Source organism: Salmo salar, chromosome 22 (genome assembly GCF_965601325.2).
Source record: "Salmo salar chromosome 22, fSalSal1, whole genome shotgun sequence".
Classification (NCBI taxonomy): Eukaryota; Metazoa; Chordata; class Actinopteri; order Salmoniformes; family Salmonidae; genus Salmo; species Salmo salar.
Genome location: NC_138312.1, coordinates 9,700,317 through 9,719,946, shown reverse-complemented (window position 1 = coordinate 9,719,946; position 19,630 = coordinate 9,700,317). Strand labels below are relative to the sequence as shown.

At 41.3% G+C, this 19,630-nt stretch overlaps 1 protein-coding gene across 2 annotated transcripts in view; it reads right to left on the bottom strand.

The window, feature by feature from the left end:
* The window catches only part of LOC106582707 (metabotropic glutamate receptor 4), a 284,018-nt gene that overhangs the window by 55,049 nt on the left and 209,339 nt on the right, over positions 1–19,630 (bottom strand). For both annotated transcript variants that reach the window (XM_014166038.3, XM_045705684.2), the window contains exon 5: positions 18,802–18,942. In XM_014166038.3, the coding sequence (XP_014021513.1) occupies positions 18,802–18,942 (141 nt within the window). The remainder of the gene's footprint in view (positions 1–18,801; positions 18,943–19,630) is intronic.

Genomic DNA, 19,630 nt, shown 5'->3' with positions numbered 1-19,630 from the left:
AAAGATTTAGCCATTGTGTCTGTGTTGCTCTGCTGCATGCTGTTCTCCCCTGTATAAATTAGCTGGAAGCATCAAACCCCAGGAGAGGGAGCTGGGCCCCCATTCTACCTTCCTGCTCATCTCCACCTTAATCAATATCAGCTGTGTATCTCAGTCATTCACAGATACAAGACTAGCCTCGCTCTGTCTCCAAATCACTCACACACCCGCTCTGTCTTTGATCACTGTGAACACACAGAGCCCTCTCAGGACATTGATTATTCCTCACCCATACCTCATGTGGTCTGCTTGAAGGGAGGTACAAAGCCTTCGCCAGCACCACTAGGGGCCCCTGGAGAATTGCATGTGGCCCTGAAACATGCTTCCTGAGTGGCATCCTTCCCTTAGACAAAAGGGAGAGTGGATTGCAAAGCCAAAGAACTTTCTGCTACATCAACAAACTTCCACACAGCCTTAGAAAAACAACACTGCACCATATTTTCAGCAAACAGAGCTGTGACCTTGTATTCAACTCACACTGTCACTCAAATAAATACTGCACAGCCTCTTCACATGTCAAAGCCCTTCATCAGAGCTTCATCTTTGTCTGAACAGCATTCTCCTTTGCACATTTAGCCATTTTAGCATCCCCCTCCCCAAGCAGTAGGTACACAGATCATTCTATCGTTTACATTTTAGTAATTTAGCAGACGCTTTTAACTAGGTGAGACAACCACATATCATAGTCGTTGTAAGTAAATGTTTTCCCCAATAAAGAAGTTATCAGCAAAGTTAGTGCTAGTAGGAAAACACAAGTGCAATTTATTTATTACATTTTTTTGTGAGAGGGACGTAAGGTTTCAGAAGTTTTCGGAAGATGGGCAGGGGGAATCTGGTTCCATCACTGGGGTGCCAGGACAGAGAAGAGCTTTGACTAGGCTGAGCAGGAACTTACCTTCAGTAGGGGTGGAACGGCCAAGCGTCCGGATGCGGCAGAATGGACTGCTTGGGTTGGGATATATGGCTCTAGCATATGTATATATATATGTATATATATATATATATATATATATATTTACCTTAATTTAACTAGGCAAGTCAGTTAAGAAAAACGTCTTATTTACAATGACGGCCTAGGAACAGTGGGTTAACTGCCTTCTTCAGGGGCAGAACGACAGATTTTTACCTTGTCAGCTTGGGGATTCAACCTAGCAACCTTTCAGTTACTGGCCCAACGCTCTAACCACTAGGCTACCTGCCGCCCCAAACATAGCCTAAACGTAGGGAGGGGCAGTTCCCCTTGCTGGCTCGTAGGCAAGCACCATGGTCTTGTAGTGGATGTGAGCTTCATCTGGAAGCCAGTGGAGTGTGTGGAGGTTCAGGATGACATGGGAGAACTTGGAAAAGTTGAACACCAGGTGGGATGCAGCATTCTGGATAAGTTGCAGGGATTTGACAGCACAAGCGGGGAACCCAGCCAACAGAGAGTTGAAGTACTGTAGTCCAGATGGGAGATGACAAATGCCTGGATTAGGACCTGCACCGATTCCTGTGTGAGGAGAGGTTGTACTCTATGGATGTTGTAGAGCATGAACCTGCAGGAGCGAGTCACTGCTTTGATGTTTGCAGAGAATGACAGGGTGTTGTCCAGGGTCACGCAAAGTTTATTTGCACTCTGGGAGGAGGACACAGTTGAGTTGTTGACCGGGATGGAGAGGTCTTGGAGCGGGCAGCCCTTCCCTGAGAGGAAGAGCAGCTACGTCTTGTCAAAGTGGAGCTTGAGGTGATGAGCCGACAACCGAGCTGAGATGTCTGCCAGGCACCCAGAGATGTGTGTTGCCACCTGGGTGTCAGAAGGGGAAAATTAAAAAAGTAGCTGAGTGTAATCCGCATAGCAATGATAAGAGACACCATGTGAGGATATGAAGGAGCAGAGTGACTTGGTGTAGAGAGTCAAGAGGAGACGGCCTAGAACCGAAGCCTGGGGGCAGTGGCGACCCATCATTCAGGGCAGGTGGGACTCTTGAGCCCCACATTTCTAGCCAAAAAATATTAATACAAATAATAATGATATATATAAATTAACAAATGTGGGCTTGCCTGTTATGAATGTTGTTTTTTTGTATTAATACGTGTCACATATTAGTTTAGAAACAATGTAAAAACATATATACAGTTGAAGTCGGAAATTTACATACACTTAGGTTGGAGTCATTAAAACTTGTTTTTCAACCACTCCACAAATTTCTTGTTAACAAACTATAGGTTTGGCAAGTTCGTTAGAACATCTACTTTGTGCATGACACAAGTAATTTTTCCAACGATTGTTTACAGACAGATTATTTCCCTTCTAACTCACTGTATCACAATTGCAGTGGGTCAGAAGTTTACATTCACTAAGTTTACTGAGCCTTTAAACAGCTTGGAAAATTCCAGAAAATTATGTCATGGCTTTAGAAGCTTCTAATAGGCTAATTTACATAATTTGAGTCAATTGGAGGTGTACCTGTGGATGTATTTCAAGGTCTACCTTCAAACTCAATGCCTCTTTGCTTGACATCATGGGAAAATCAAAAGAAATCAGCAAAGACCTCAGAAAAAAATGTGTAGACATCCACAAGTCTGGTTCATCCTTGGGAGCAATTTCCAAATGCCTGAAGGTACCACGTTCATCTGTACAAACAATAGTACGCAAGTATAAATACTATAGGACCATGCAGCCATAATACCGCTCAGGAAGGACAGGCGTTCTGTCTCCTAGAGATGAACGTACTTTAGTGCGAAAAGTACAAATCAATCCAAGAACAACAACAAAGGACCTTGTGAAGATGCTGGATGAAACAGGTACCAAGGTATCTATATCCACAGTAAAATTTGTCCTATATCAACATAACCTGAAATGCCGCTCAGCAAGGAAGAAGCCACTGCTCCAAAACCACCATAAAAAAGCCAGACTACAGTTTGCAACTGCACATGGAGACAAAGATCGTACTTTTTGGAGAAATGTCCTCTGGTCCGATGAAACCAAAATATAACTGTTTGTCCATAATGACCATTGTTATGTTTGGAGGAAAAAGAGGAAGGCTTGCAAGCCGAAGAACACCATCCCAACCGTGAAGCACGGGGGTTGCAGCATCATGTTGTGGGGATGCTTTGCTGCAGGAGGGACTGGTGCACTTCACAAAATAGATGGCATCACGAGAGAGGAAAGTGATGTGGATATATTGAAGCAACATCTCAAGACATCAGTCACAAAGTTAAAGCTTGGTCGCAAATGGGTCTTCCAAATGGACAATGACCCCAAGCATACTTCCAAAGTTGTGGAAAAATGGCTTAAGGACAACAAAGTCTAGGTATTGGAGTGGCCATCACAAAGCACCAACCTCAATCCTATAGAAAATTTGTGGGCAGAACTGAAAAAGTGTGTGCGAGAAAGGAGGCCTACAAACCTGACTCAGTTACACCAGCTCTGTCAAGACGAATGGGCCAAAATTCACCCAACTTATTGTGGGAAGCTTGTGGAAGGCTACCTGAAACGTTTGACCCAAGTTAAACAATTTAAAGGCAATGCTACCAAATACTAATTGAGTGTATGTAAACTTCTGACCCAATGGGAATGTGATGAAAGAAATTAAATCTGAAATAAATCATTCTCTCTACTATTATTCTGACATTTTCACAAAGTAAACTGCCTGCTACTCAGGCCCAGAAGCTAGGATATGCATATAATTACTAGATTTGGATAGAACACCCTCTAAAGTTTGTGAGTATAACAGAACTTATTTGGCAGGCGAAACCCCGAGGACAAACCATCCAGGAATCTTTTGTTTTAGTTCACTGTGTTTTCAATAAGTTTTCTATGGGAAACTAGCTTTATGAGGCACCTGGTTGCAGTTCCTATGGCTTCCACTAGATGTCAACAGTCTTTAGAAATTGGTTGATGTTTTTCCTTGGAGAAATGAAGAAATACGGCTATTCAGAATGAGTGTCAAGCCAAGTGGACTCTTGATGTGGCGCGCGACCTGGACGTTGATTTTATCCGCTATTGAACACAGTATATTCCGTTTTAAATTGTATTGATTATTTACGTTTTAGGATACCTAAGGTTAGATTAGGAAAGTTGTTTGGACCAAGTTTACAGGTAACTTATTAGATAATTTGTAGTCATGTTGGGCGAGTTGGAACAGGTGTTTTTCTGAATCAAATGCGCCAAATAAATGGACATTTTAGGGATATAAACAAGGAATTTATCGAACAAAAGGACCATTTGTGATGTTTCTGGGACATATTGGAGTGCCAGCAGAAGAAGATCTTCAAAGGTAAGGCATGAATTATATAGTTATTTCTGACTTTTGTGTCGCCACCTGCCTGGTTGAAAATGATTGTTATGCATTTGTATGGTGGGGTGCTGTCCTCAGATAATCGCATGGTTTGCTTTCGCCGTAAAGCCTTTTTGAAATCTGACACCGCGGTTGGATTAACAAGAAGTTACGCTTTATTTTGACATATGGCATGTGTATTTTCAAGAATGTTAAATATTTACAATTCTGTAGTTTTGATTTTGGTGCACTGCACTTTCACTGGATATTGGTCAGGTGGGATGCTACCATCCCACCTAGCTTAGAGAGGTTTTAATCCTTGTCATATGAAGATAAATTATAGATAAAACGTATCGGTGCTCATCGGCCATTGGACATAAAGATTACACAGCAAGTTGGAAATCGCAAATTCAATGATGAGTCGTTTGGAAGGAATCAGAAGCTAACTGCAAGCATTGCATAGCAACCACTAACGTTAGCTTGCTGTTCAATGGAGTGGCTGTGTGTTTTTTTCTGAGTTCCCAAAGTAAATCCAGAGAAGGCCTACAGAGGACCACCACACCACCTTCACAATGTGAGTCCAAAAATGTCTTGCATGCTGCTGCATAAATTATGTAATATGCAAGGAAGATATGTATGCGGTAGCTAAGAAAGTAATACTAAGTGTATGTTGTGTAGTAAGATGTTAGTAGCTCACGTGCCTCACCCTAATAATTTGGTCTATTTTTACCAACGTGGTATTGTAAACACATTATTCGAGGCCGGTGTGTGCTTGTTTGCCAACTTTTTTGTACAGCTTTGACAGTGCTACTGATATTGGGTCATTCTCATGAAACCATTAAAATACCATGGCAGTAATGATTTTAAATATAACAAAATATCATAATAAAGATAGTGTTCTCTACCTTGGACAAAGAGTCATTTCAACATAGGAATTAATTATTTTTGTATTTTATTGTATTTTCTGCTGAAATTCTCATTACCGCAACGTGTCCAGCTCTGTCTGAATGTATGTTAAAATTTATACAGAGTAACATGAAAATATTCTGGGAAAAAATGGTTTTTCTACTAGATGTATTCAAATGACAGAAAAATGATTAACTGAATATTCATGTATAATAATAAGGAAAAAATATTGGAAAAATTAAGTGTCCATGACTGATGTTCTCATCCTCCGCAACATTTTTGAAGGACTGTTTACACTCACGCAGAGAATTTTAAATAAAGTTTGATTTTGAATGAAGCAACACATCTGCCAGTACCTTCAAGATGGCTACCAGGTAAGCAGATCTCTTTATATTTCTCCAGTTAAAAGTTAAACATTCTCGTCAGACTGCGTACACAACAGTATTGATTATCATTACCGATACAGGTAGTTTTCCACATTTAGAAAAAAGTTAGATTTAACATTTTCTATGAAAATATACTTCATTCATGTCTAATTATGTACACTGAGTAAAAATGTGCCTACTCATCATGTCTTCTCTATTGTTAGCAAAACATGCAACGGTTCCTCATCCTTCACAACACCATTCTCACTTACCTCTGCAATTTAAGGCCAGTTGCGGTAGAGAGAACTTCTGTTTCGGTAATGAGAATTTAATCATACAGACTATATTTTTAAATATAATGAACTATTAATTAAAATATTATTTACTAACTGTTGATATTTTGCTTTATGTCCTGTTTAATTACAGACAGTCAGCAACTGACAAAAAGAAAATTTTAGCGAAGGCTGACACAATTCAGAAAAAAAGTTTACACCAACCCAGAACTGCTGGAAGAGTACAGAAGGAAGGACAGATAGAGGTTAGGGGTTCGAGAGGTTACATCAAGCGTAATTAGCATATATATAGTCTATAGGAAGCCTATGTCCTCACACAGTTTCTATAGGAAGTCTACACATGCGCCCTAACACATCCACCACACACACATACACTCAGTAAGCCATTTAGTTTATACTATAGGATGTCCACACACAGTCTGTAAGTGTAAGACATTCAGTCCCTACTATAGGATGTGTACACACACACACCACACACACACACACACACACACACACACACACAGTCTGTAAGCCATTCAGTCCCTACTGTAGGATGCACACGCACGCACACACACACACACACACACACACACACACACACACACACACACACACACACACACACACACACACACACACACACACACACACACAGTATTTAAGCCATTCAGTCCCTTCTATAGGATACACACACACACACACACACACACACACACACACACACACACAGTCAGTAAGCCATTCAGTCTCTACTATAGGATGACGTGTCCATAAGAGTGAGATTTTTTCCCATGCTCATTTCATGTCATGCTTCCTTTCCCTTTCCAGATATCAAAAGCAATATTGTCAAATCGAGAGAACTCAAGATCTGTCAAAGAAGCAACATAAAAATAAGAAAAAACAGTGGCGGGAAAACTCAAGGTATTACAGAAGAAAGAAACAGCTAAAAGCTGTTTTGGACAACACCATCAGGCGAGGAAGATGATACACTTCACCATGTTCAAGAAGCAAAATGAAGAAGTTCTTAAAATCTTCAAGAAGACACAGCCTCCCCAAGAGAACAGCCATTCTCACCTCAGCAGGTAAATGTCCCTGCCATCAACTCAACTCAAAAAGGAAGAGAGACATCTCTACAGACACCAGGACCAATGAAGACATCTACCCTAAAGGAATCACCCAAAAAGAAGAACAGAAGAAAGAAAACACTATCAAAATTGCGCTACACAGAATAGAAGCTGCTGGAGAGGACCAAAGAGATGGTCAACCTAAAGAAAATACTGAAAAGACTTGAGATGATGGCCAAGAGGAAGCAGGTAATTGTCAACATGGAAGGCTACAAAGAGAGGTCATCAGAGAATATTACTCAATAACAGCCAGAGAAGACTAATGCGCAAACTTGTTAGCCGCTTCCTTCATCAAGATGAATTCTCCACTGTAATAAATGGGAAATCCAGAGAAATTTGGAAAAAGGGCCAGATATTCTGTAAGAGAGCCTTAACTTACATCAAGACGTTCCGCTAGCGGAACACCGCTCCAATATCCAATGATAGGGCGTGGCGCGAAATACAAACTCCTCAAAAATCTGAAAACTTCAATTTTTCAAACATATGACTATTTTACACCATTTTAACCTGTTATGGCTAGGGGGCAGTATTTTCACGGCCGGATAAAAAAACGTACCCGATTTAATCGGATTATTACTCCTGACCAGAAAGTACAATATGCATATAATTATTAGCTTTGGATAGAAAACACTCCAAAGTTTCTAAAACTGTTTGAATGGTGTCTGTGAGTATAACAGAACTCATTTGGCAGGCCATAACCTGAGAAGATTCCATGCAGGAAGTGCCCTGTCTGACAATTTCTTTGCCTTCTTGATTATCTCTATCCAATACAGGGGATCTCTGCTGTTACGTGACACTTCCTACGGCTCCCATGGGCTCTCAGAAGGCGGCAAAAAGCTGAATCGTGGCTTTGCAGGCTGAAAAACATTAGCGCGTTTGGATAGTGGCCAGTCACAGTACTATGAAACTGAGGCGCGGGCACGAGTCAACTCTATTGTTTATTTTCTCTCTCTTTGAACGAAAACCACCACTCCCGGTCGGAATATTATCGCTTTTTTACGAGAAAAATCGCATAAAAATTGATTTTAAACAGCGGTTGACATGCTTCGAAGTACGGTAATGGAATATTTAGAATTTTTTTGTCACGAAATGCGTCGTGCGCGTGACCCTTATTTACACATAGGATAGTGTCTTGAACGCACGAACAAAACGCCGCTATTTGGATATAACTATGGATTATTTTGAACCAAACCAACATTTGTTATTGAAGTAGCAGTTCTGGGAGTGCATTCTGACGAAGAACACCAAAGGTAATCAAACTTTTCTAATAGTAAATCGGAGTTTGGTGAAGGCTAAACTTGCTGGGTGTCTAAATAGCTAGCCCTGTGATGCCGGGCTATGTACTCAGAATATTGCAAAATGTGCTTTCACCGAAAAGCTATTTTAAAATCGGACACCTCGATTGCACAATGGAGTTCTGTATTTATAATTCTTAAAATAATTGTTATGTTTTTTGTGAACGTTTATCGTGAGTAATTTAGTAAATTCACCGGAAGTGTTCGGTGGGAATGCTAGTTCTGAACGTCACATGCTAATGTAAAAAGCTGTTTTTTGATATAAATATGAACTTGATTGAACAAAACATGCATGTATTGTATAACATAATGTCCTAGGGTTGTCATCTGATGAAGATCATCAAAGGTTAGTGCTGCATTTAGCTGTGGTTTTGTTTTTTGTGACATTATATGCTAGCTTGAAAAATGGGTGTGTGATTATTTCTGGCTGGGTACTCTGCTGACATAATCTAATGTTTTGCTTTCGCTGTAAAGCCTTTTTGAAATCGGACAGTGTGGTTAGATAAAGGAGAGTCTTGTCTTTAAAATGCTGTAAAATAGTAATATGTTTGAAAAATAGAAGTTTTTGTATTTTTGAAGAATTTGTAATTCGCGCCACGCCTATCATTGGATATTGGAGCAGGTGTTCCGCTAGCGGAACGTCTAGATGTAAGAGGTTTTAAAGACAAGACTCTCCTTTATCTAACCACACTGTCTGATTTCAAAATGTGTTAGCTTTCCTAATGGGCTTGACATTTTCAGACCATTGCAGTAATAAGATTTTTAAGGACATGTTTTGGAAAATATGTTCAAAAAAGGTGTTAAATTGTCAGTAAATGTTTTTCAAATAATGCTCACAAACACTTCAGACCTTGTTATTAATGCCTAAAAAGGAAATTTGTTGATGCAAGCCTTTTTAAAGATTTCATGTTTGAAATCTTTGAAACCAAGATTTCGTGTGAATCACCCTATTAGTGGTGGCGCTCGGCTTGCATGTGCAAATTCGGCACACACAACATTCTATAGTATAATTGTGTTATTTGATGTGTCAAATTAAAAGCTTATTTAACGCGTCAAGTACTGTTATATGACGTGTATCTTTATTGACATGCAAAGACGCGTTCAATGTGCCTCACCCTAATAATTAGATCTATTTTCACCTCTTAATTTCACCTACTATTCTAACTTCATGGTGCATGTGTAGCCTATAGCCTGTTTTGGAGAAATGTAATCATCTAATATTGTAAGAACTTTCATTGTCTGTTAATATGCCCCCTTTATTTATCCTACAGTTTTAACTTGTTGTTCAGGGAGTACACTGTAATAATGGCCCATGTTCTGAATTCTGTCGCTGTACATTTCAAAAGTGCTGAACAAATAGAAATTGACTACGTCTGTAGTCGCTCGCTCATTAATGTCTTAATCAAAATTACGGATTGCCGCTTATCCGCTTGTCGTCCCCTTATGCCATAGATTGTACATCTCAATTGTCAGTAGAAACCACATTTGGTTAAGCAAGTCAGCCATATTAGCTATTTTTTTTTAAAAGGCAGTAAATGAGGCTGAACGAACTGTTTCACTGCTAGACAAGGCTCCGCTGAAAGCCAGGTGTAGCAGTGGTAAGGTGTTGGGACTGCTGTTGGAACTCCTTTATGTAGGCCCTAACAGTTTCTGGGCACTGTTCGTCACCGTTATAGTGCAGTTAATGTATTGTTTAGTATTGTGTTGTGTAGTAGCTTTGCTGGCATGTATCCCACATTTTATTTGCCCCACCAAGATTTGCATGCTCAAATCAAATCAAATTTTATTTGTCACATAGACATGGTTAGCAGATGTTAATACGAGTGTAGCGAAATGCTTGCGCTTCTAGTTCCTACAATGTAGTAATATCCAACGAGTAATCTAACCTAACAATTTCACAACAATTACCTTATACACACAAGTGTAAAGGAATGAATAAGAATATGTACATAAAAAAAATATATGAATGAGTGATGGTATAGAACGGCATAGGCAAGATGCAGTGGATGGTATAGAGTACAGTATATACATATGAGATGAGTAATGTAGGATATTTAAACAAAAAAGTGGTATTGTTTAAAGTGGCTAGTGATACATTACATCAAGATGGCAAGATGTAGTAGATGGTATAGAGTACAGTAATGTAGGGTATGTAAACGTTATATGAAGTGGCATTGGTTAAAGTGGCTAGTGATACATTTATTACATACATTTTTCCATTATTAAAGTGGCTGGAGTTGAGTCAGTATGTTGGCAGCAGCCACTCAATGTTAGTGATGGCTGTTTAACAGTCTGATGGCCTTGAGATAGAAGCTGTCTCTCGGTCCCTGCTTTGATGCACCTGTACTGACCTCGCCTTCTGGATGATATCGGGGTGAACAGGCAGTGGCTCGGGTGGTTGTTGTCCTTGATGATCTTTTTGGCCTTCCTGTGACATTGGGTGGTGTAGGTGTCCTGAAGGGCAGGTAGTTTGCCCCCGGTGATGTGCTGTGCAGACCTCACTATCCTCTGGAGAGCCTTACGGTTATGGGCGGAGCAGTTGCCATACCAGGCGGTGATACAGCCCGACAGGATGCTCTCGATTGTGCATCTGTAAAAGTTTGAGTGTTTTTGGTTACAAGCCGAATTTCTTCAGCCTCTTGAGGTTGAAGAGGCGCTACTGCGCCTTCTTTACCACGCTGTCTGTGTGGTTGGACCATTTCAGTTTGTCCGTGATGTGTACGCCGAGGAACTTTAAACTTTCTACCCTCTCCACTACTGCCCAATCGATGTGGATAGGGGGGTTCTCCCTCTGCTGTTACCTGAAGTCCACGATCATCTTTGTTTTGTTGACGTTGAGTGTGAGGTTATTTTCTTGACACCACACTCCGAGGGCCCTCACCTTCTCCCTGTAGGATGTCTCGTCGTTGTTGGTAATCAAGACACATAAAACGGCCAACTGAATCGTTTCTAGTCATCTCTCCTCTTTCCAGGCTTTTTCATCTTTGAACTTATATGGTGATCGGCATCTAAACTTTCATAGTATTACCACGACGACCGCAAAACAGTTTGTCTTTCAATCACCCACGTGGGTATAACCAATGAGGAGATGGCACGTGGGTACCTGCTTCTATAAACCAATGAGGAGATGGGAGAGGCAGGACTTTCATCGCAATCTGCGTCAGAAATAGAAAGGAGTTCTATTTTAGCCCTTGGCATCGCAGTCGCTCGTTGGCGCGCGCAAGCAGTGTGGGTGCAGCAATAATTGAATAACATGGATTTTTACATTTATTTTGCGACGCTCGCGGACGCGACGTGTCCGGTCTGGTCAGCATGTTAGTCAAAGAGAGCACGCTCAAGTGTTTTGGAATGAAAAGAAAAAAGGGATACCGGTCTGAAGTTTTTGACATCTGAGGGGTCGCTTGTTGGTTTCTTGAAGAGGGAAGAGACTGGCCATCTTGAAGTCAGAGGGAATGCAGCCAGTGGTCAGGGATGAGTTGATGAGGGAAGTGAGAGATGGTCTCCAGAGAAAGAGGTGTATTTGGAGTATTTCTGTGTCCGTTGGATGACTGGACTCAAAAGGCTGAGTGAATGAGGAGCGGATGTCATCAACCATCTTTTCAAAGTGGTTGACAAAGTTGTCCTCTAGAGGGGGAGGAAGAGGATGTGGAGGATTACGGAGGGAGTAGAAGGTGGCAAAGAGTTTCCCAGAGTTGAAGGCAAAGGCAAGAAAGTGGCTTTAACTGTGGATACAGAGGAATATAAGTTACAGAGAAGGGAGTGGAAGGTTGATAGGTCCTTCAGAAATGTATACTGAACTAAAATATGAATGCAACATGTATCATGTTGGTCCCATGTTTAATGAGCTGAAATGAAAGATCCCGGAAATGTTCCATACCCATGAAAAGCTTTTTTCTCTAAAATGTTGTGCACAAATTTCTTGACAAAATAGCATTTTATCGATGGCAATTTGAATGCACAGATGCTGTGATGAGATCCAGAGGCCAATTGTTGTGGCATTCATCCCCCGCCATCACCTCATGTTTCAGCATGACAATGCACGACCCCATGTCGCAAGGATCTGTACACAATTCCTGGTAGCTGAAAATGTCCCAGTTCTTCCATGGCCTGCATACTCACCAGACATGTCATCCATTGAGCATGTTTGGGATGCTATGGATCGAGGTGTACGACAGCGTGTTCCAGTTCCAGCCAATATCCTGCAACTTCGCACAGCATTGAAGAGGAGTGGGACAACATTCCACAGGCCACAATCAACTCCATGCGAAGGAGATGTGTTGCGCAGTGTGAGGCTATTGGTGGTCACACCAGATACTGACTGGTTTTCTGATCGACACCCCTACTTTTATTTTTATCTGTGACCAACAGGTTTGGTGAGTAACAGATTACATGTCATCTGTTACATGTAAGGGATTACCCCCCCCCCCCCCAAAAAAAAACGTTAACTGTAATCCATTACATTACCAAAAAACTAGATGATTACATCGAGGATTACTTTTAAATTCAAAGGCGGTCCTTTGTGGGCATTCAGATGTTTGCAAAAAATGGTTTTGACACAGCATTGAAAAAAGGCGCTAATTTAAATTTGTTCCACCTGAGAGAGTGGAAGTCAGAAACCAATATACTCAGTCAGTTAGGAAAGCTAAGACTAGCTTTTTCAAACAGAAATTTGCATCCTGTAGCACTAATTCCAAAATGTTTTGGGATTAGTGCTGCCCACTGCACTGATAGGAAACACGGTCACCACCGATAAATCTACGATAATCGATCATTTCAATAAGCATTTTTCTAAGGCTGGCCATGCTTTCCACCTGGCTACCCCTACCCCAGCCAACATCTCAGCACCCCTACAGCAACTTGCCCAAGACGCTTGGCATTCAGGTCAAAGAGTTCAATCTTGATTTCATCAGACCAGAGAATCTTGTTGTTCATTGTCTAAGAGTCTTTAGGTGCCTTTTGGCAAACTCCAAGCGGGCTATCATGTGCCTTTTACTGATGAGTGGCTTCCGTCTGGCCACTCTACCATAAAGGCCTGATTGGTAGAGTGCTGCAAAAATGGTTGTCCTTCTGGAAGGTTCTCCCATCTCCACAGAGGAGCTCTGTCAGAGTGACCATCGGGTTCTTGGGCACCTACCTGACCAAGGCCCTTCTCCCCCGATTGGTTCGTTTGGGCGGGCAGCCAACTCTGAGAAGAATCTTGGTGGTTCCAAACGTATTCTATTTAAGAATGATGGAGGCCACTGTGTTATTGGGGACCTTGTGTTGGTACCCTTCCCCAGATCTGTGCCTCAACACAATCCTGTCTCGGAGCTCTATGGGCAATTCCTTCGACCTCATGGATTGGTTTTTGCTCTGACATGCACTGTCAACTGTGGGACCTTATATAGACAGGTGTGTGCCTTTCCAAATCATGTCGAATCAATTGGATTTATGATTGGTGGACTCCAATCACCTCAAGGATAATCAATGGAAACAGGATGCACCTGAGCTAAATTTCAAGTCTCATAGCAAAGGGTCTGAATACTTATGTAAATAAGGTATTTCTGTTTTTATTTTGAATAGATTTGTAAAAATGTCTAAAAACCTGTTTTCACTTTGTCATTATAGGGTATTGTGTGAAGATTGCTGAGGATTTTATTTATTTAATACATTTTAGAATAACGTGACTACATTCCTAAGACACTGTGTGCATATATATATACTGTGTGCATATATACACTGCTCAAAAAATTAAAGGGAACACTTAAACAACACAATGTAACTCCAAGTCAATCACACTTTTGTGAAATCAAACTGTCCACTTTGGAAGCAACACTGATTGACAATACATTTCACATGCTGTTGTGCAAATGGAATAGACAACAGGTGGAAATTATAGGCAATTAGCAAGACACCCCCAATAAAGGAGTGGTTCTGCAGGTGGGGACCACAGACCACTTCTCAGTTCCTATGCTTCCTGGCTGATGTTTTGGTCACTTTTGAATGCTGGCAGTGCTTTCACTCTAGTGGTAGCATGAGACGGAGTCTACAACCCACACAAGTGGCTCAGGTAGTGCAGCTCATCCAGGATGGCACATCAATGCGAGCTGTGACATGAAGGTTTGCTGTGTCTGTCAGCGTAGTGTCCAGAGCATGGAGGCGCTACCAGGAGACAGGCCAGTACATAAGGAGACGTGGAGGAGGCCGTAGGAGGGCAACAACCCAGCAGCAGGACCGCTACCTCCGCCTTTGTGCAAGGAGGAGCACTGCCAGAGCCCTGCAAAATGACCTCCAACAGGCCACAAATGTGCATGTGTCTGCTCAAACGGTCAGAAACAAGACTCCATGAGGGTGGTATGAGGGCCCGACGTCCACAGGTGGGGGTTGTGCTTACAGCTCAACACCGTGCAGGACGTTTGGCATTTGCCAGAGAACACCAAGATTGGCAAATTCGCCACTGGCGCCCTGTGCTCTTCAGAGATGAAAGCAGGTTCACACTGAGCACGTGACAGACGTGACAGAGTCTGGAGACGCCGTGGAGAATGTTCTGCTGCCTGCAACATCCTCCAGCATGACCGGTTTGGCGGTGGGTCAGTCATGGTGTGTGGTGGCATTTCTTTGGGGAGCCGCACAGCCCTCCATGTGCTCGCCAGAGGTAGCCTGACTGCCATTAGGTACCGAGATGAGATCCTCAGACCCCTTGTGAGACCATATGCTGGTGCGTTTGGCCCTGGGTTCCTCCTAATGCAAGACAATGCTAGACCTCGTGTGGCTGGAGTGTGTCAGCAGTTCCTGCAAGAGGAAGGCATTGATGCTATGGACTGGCCCGCCCGTTCCCCAAACCTGAATCCAATTGAGCACATCTGGGACATCATGTCTCGCTCCATCCACCAACGCCACGTTGCACCACAGACTGTCCAGGAGTTGGCGGATGCTTTAGTCCAGGTCTGGGAGGAGATCCCTCAGGAGACCATCCGCCACCTCATCAGGAGCATGCCCAGGCGTTGTAGGGAGGTCATACAGGCACGTGGAGGCCACACACACTACTGAGCCTCATTTTGACTTGTTTTAAGGACATTACATCAAAGTTGGATCAGCCTGTAGTGTGGTTTTCCACTTTAATTTTGAGTGTGACTCCAAATCTAGACCTCCATGGGTTGATAAATTGGATTTCCATTGATTATTTTTGTGTGATTTTGTTGTCAGCACATTCAACTATGTAAAGAAAAAAGTATTTAATAAGATTATTTCTTTCATTCAGATCTAGGATGTGTTGTTTAAGTGTTCCCTTTATTTTTTTGAGCAGTATATATATATATATATATATATATATATATATATATATATATATATATATATATATCCATTAATTCTTGAAGAATATTACTTATAAATGCCTCATGTGCTTAGTTAAACAGTCACACTCCAAGATAACGCTTGTTATTGTAAGCTTGTTTTTCTCCAATGTTTGTAAACACTGTATACCCTCATAACATGGTTAAAACAATAATTTTGATATCATGTATGGTCAGTCCTTGCATCCATAACTCTAACTATTAATCTGAGAGTGGTTAATTTTCTCCAGGCTCATCCCTCGGGGTGACCGTTTTGTTATTTCTTAATCTGTGGATTTGCCCTTTAAACAGCTACATATTATCAAGGTGTCATTGTCACAAACAAAAAGGTAAACAATAGGCCTACAGTGCCTTGCAAAAGTATTCATCCCCATGGCATTCTTTCTATTTTGTTGCATTACAACCTGTAATTTAAATGGATTTTTATTTGGATTTCATGTAATGGACATACACAAAATAGTCCAAATTGGTGAAGTGAAATGAAAATAATTCCTAGTTTCAATTTTTTTTTAATGGAAAATGGAAAAGTGGTGTGTGCATATGTATTCATCCCCTAAATAAGATCTGGTGCAACCAATTACCTTCAGAAGTCACATAGTTAATTAAATAAAGTTCACCTCAGTGCAATCTAAGTGTCACATGATCTGTCACATGATCTCAGTATATATACACCTGTTCTGAAAGGCCCCAGAGTCTGCAACACCACTAAGCAAGGGGCACCACCAAGCAAGCGACACTATGAAGACCAACAAGCTCTCCAAACAGGTCAGGGACAACGTTGTGGAGAAGTACAGATCAGGGTTGGGTTATTAAAAAATATCAGAAAATTTGAACATCCCATTAAATCCATTATTAAAAAATGGAAAGAATATGGCACCACAACAAACCTGCCAAGAGAGGGCCACCCAAACATGTTTGGTGTTCGCCAAAAGGCATGTGGGAGACTCCCCAAACACATGGAAGAAGGTACTCTGGTCAGATGAGACTAAAATTGAGCTTTTTGGCCATTAAGGAAAACGCTATGTCTGGCGCAAACCCAACACCTCTCATCACCCAGAAAACACTTTCCCTACAGTGAAGCATGGTGGTGGCAGCATCATGCTGTGGGGATGTTTTTCATCGGCAGGTACTGGGAAACTGGTCAGAATTGAAGGAATGATGGATGGTGCTAAATACAGGGAAATTGTTGAGCCCACAACACTGGCATTGCAAGCATCAATGCCAATGCTCCACCAACTGAGCCACACAGGACATTATTAAGAAGGCAGTGCTTCTGTATCTAGCAGAATAGTGTAGCAGACAAGCGATTGCTAACTAACTGTAAGCAATTTTAGCTAGCTGGAAGATCATGTTGCACTAACTGTGAGGCAAAATAATGTATTTATTTAACGTTAAAGTCAGAAAATCTGTTTGCTAGCAAACACGACAGTATCTCCAAATCTGCTACTGTAGGTGTCTCCAACAATGATTACTTTTTCACATTGCATGACATCTCCCATTTCCAAGCGCATTGTTCAATTTTAAAGAAAAGACCGGGCAGGCTTCCAACTGTCTTGTTATGTAGTCCATTTGAGTCCAAGCTTTTAGATTGGCCAAGGCTTCAGCCACAAAGTGCAATTTGGATGTCAAGAAGTGCCAAAAAATAACATTCAGCCCCATATGATTCACCCCCTCACACAAACATATATTTTGAGTTGTTGTCACATTAGTCCAGAGCAGCTGTGCCAGAATGCATTGAAACCAATCTATCTCAGTGCGTAACGATCATGCATGGTTGAGTTGATGAGTCAATGAGCTGATGATGTCTCAGTCCCCCAACACTTCTCTCCTCCAGGTCCCATTTCTCCAACCTCTACTCAGATCATTCAGCTCATTGCAAACTTGTCATCATATGAGTCAATTATTCTGTGGGTAGCTATAGACTTATAGCTATATTCTGACAGTGGTTTTTCTTCTCCCAGATTGGTCATTCACACAGAGCCAGTTAATCCATAAAAGAGTGGTGCAGTAGACAGCTGCACTGAAAAGATTTGACTGGCATTAGTCTTCTGTATAGACGGACAACATTAATCTGTTTAAATCTTGACATGTCCATTTTTAATTGTTGATTTTTTTATTACTGGTGTGGGTGAAGAGAGATGGCCTCTAATCAACTTATAGTTTTCAGTTGAATGCCTTGCTGCACTCCCATTAAGACAGCAGTGCTAGCCTAAGGACCTAAAACCCACACAACAGAGAACAAAGGGAGGAAATTCTGCTATTAGTGCAGCGTTTGCCAGTTTTGTAGTATATTATGAGAACTTGGTTGCTATTCTATGGAGCAGTGTGATTAAACAAACACACTTACAAAGTATTACCATTATTGGCTTTTATTGAAAGCCAATTACAACATGACTATGAATTATGCTTGCTTCATGAATTTTGAGGATGTCAATTTGCTACATGCATTTTGAATGCAAGTGAATGCCTATTATATGATTTTTGGTGTTCTGTATTTTCTAATTTTTGTTTCCACACTTTGACACAGTGATAGCTATTATTGCACCACCATGAAGGCAAGTTTCCCACATAAGAAAATCAAAAAACTTGACAACTGCAATAGCAACAGGCATCATTGAATTTTAAACCAATAGGTAATTAACGAGACAATATTTCCATTTTGCTGTTAACTGTGTTTCAAACCATCAATATACTACTAGCCTACACATCTTCTCTCATGTACAGATAGATTCTTAGAACAGCTAGAGAGAAGGTCTTTTGCTCCAAGTCCAGATTGAAAGGCTTGAGTGAATTTGTGATGATCAAACAATCTCCAGCACACGAAGACAGAACACTCCAGGACACAGCTGGATAGCATATGGCAGTGAGCCTGGAGGTGGAGATGTTTAACCATGCAGACCTGCTATTACATTGTTCTGTTGCTATCTGGGAGGACAGTCGAACAGTCTACTCAGCAGAAATACATGGCTCTAGTAATACCTCATCACAAGGAGATACATTTTGAATCCAGCTAATGTTGTACCTCTCTAGCTTTAACTGGTGTACACACTTTTGTCACGTACCATAAGCCATGTGCCAAAGCTGTTATGTTCTAAGATAAGGACAGGCTTTTCCTGTCCTTACCTGTGAAACATAACACTTTTCCAATGGTAGTTAAGATCAGTAAAGCTGCAATGGTATGAAAGGAAAGGAGAATTGTCTTACTTGTGCATTTCTTCAGCCCAGAACCTTTCTTCAAAGCGTGTCGGCTCAGCTTGCAGGCGAAGTTGTTCTCCCAGAACTCAGCAAACCAGATATTTCTCCTGTTGTTCTCCAGTGTGCGGCTGATGAAGTAACGATCAAACCCTGGAAGAGATTGATCAGATTGTCATTGAAGTGTTGCCAGAGCCAGTGCTAACATGGGTATTGACATGTGGGGGAATGTAGTGACATGCTCTGTAATGATGCGTTTGGGTAACTCTTTAAACTACATTTTCTGACAGGGTGAGCATTGATATGGGTGAATGTATTGATAATGGCTGATTGTGTTATAGACCAGAGTTTTGGCTTGGCTGGCAGACTGAGTGGGTAATGACACACTCTTAGAAAAAAAAAGTGCTATCTAGAACCTAAAAGAGTTCTTCGGCCATCCCCATAGGAGAACCCTTATTGGTTCCAGGTAAAACTCTTTTGGGTTACATGTAGAACCATTTCTACATGGAACCCAAAAGGATTCTACCTGGAACCAAAAAGGGTTATCCTATGGGAACAGCCGAATAACCCTTTTTTCTAATAGTGCGGGGCAGTAAATGCCTTATCTTTTACAATAGCTTGTCAGGACTTGGAAGTGTTCTGTGTTAACAGGAACAAGATCTCTTGATACTTAAAGCAGGAGTACTTAGTTGCTACAGTACACTACCAATTTCTTGACTTATAAATGTATATATACCCATTGATTCTTAAAAAATATAACTTATAAATGCCTTATGAGCTCAGTTCAACTGTTGTACCCCATCAGAACCCAAAATGGAAGCTTGTTTTAATCCAATGTTTC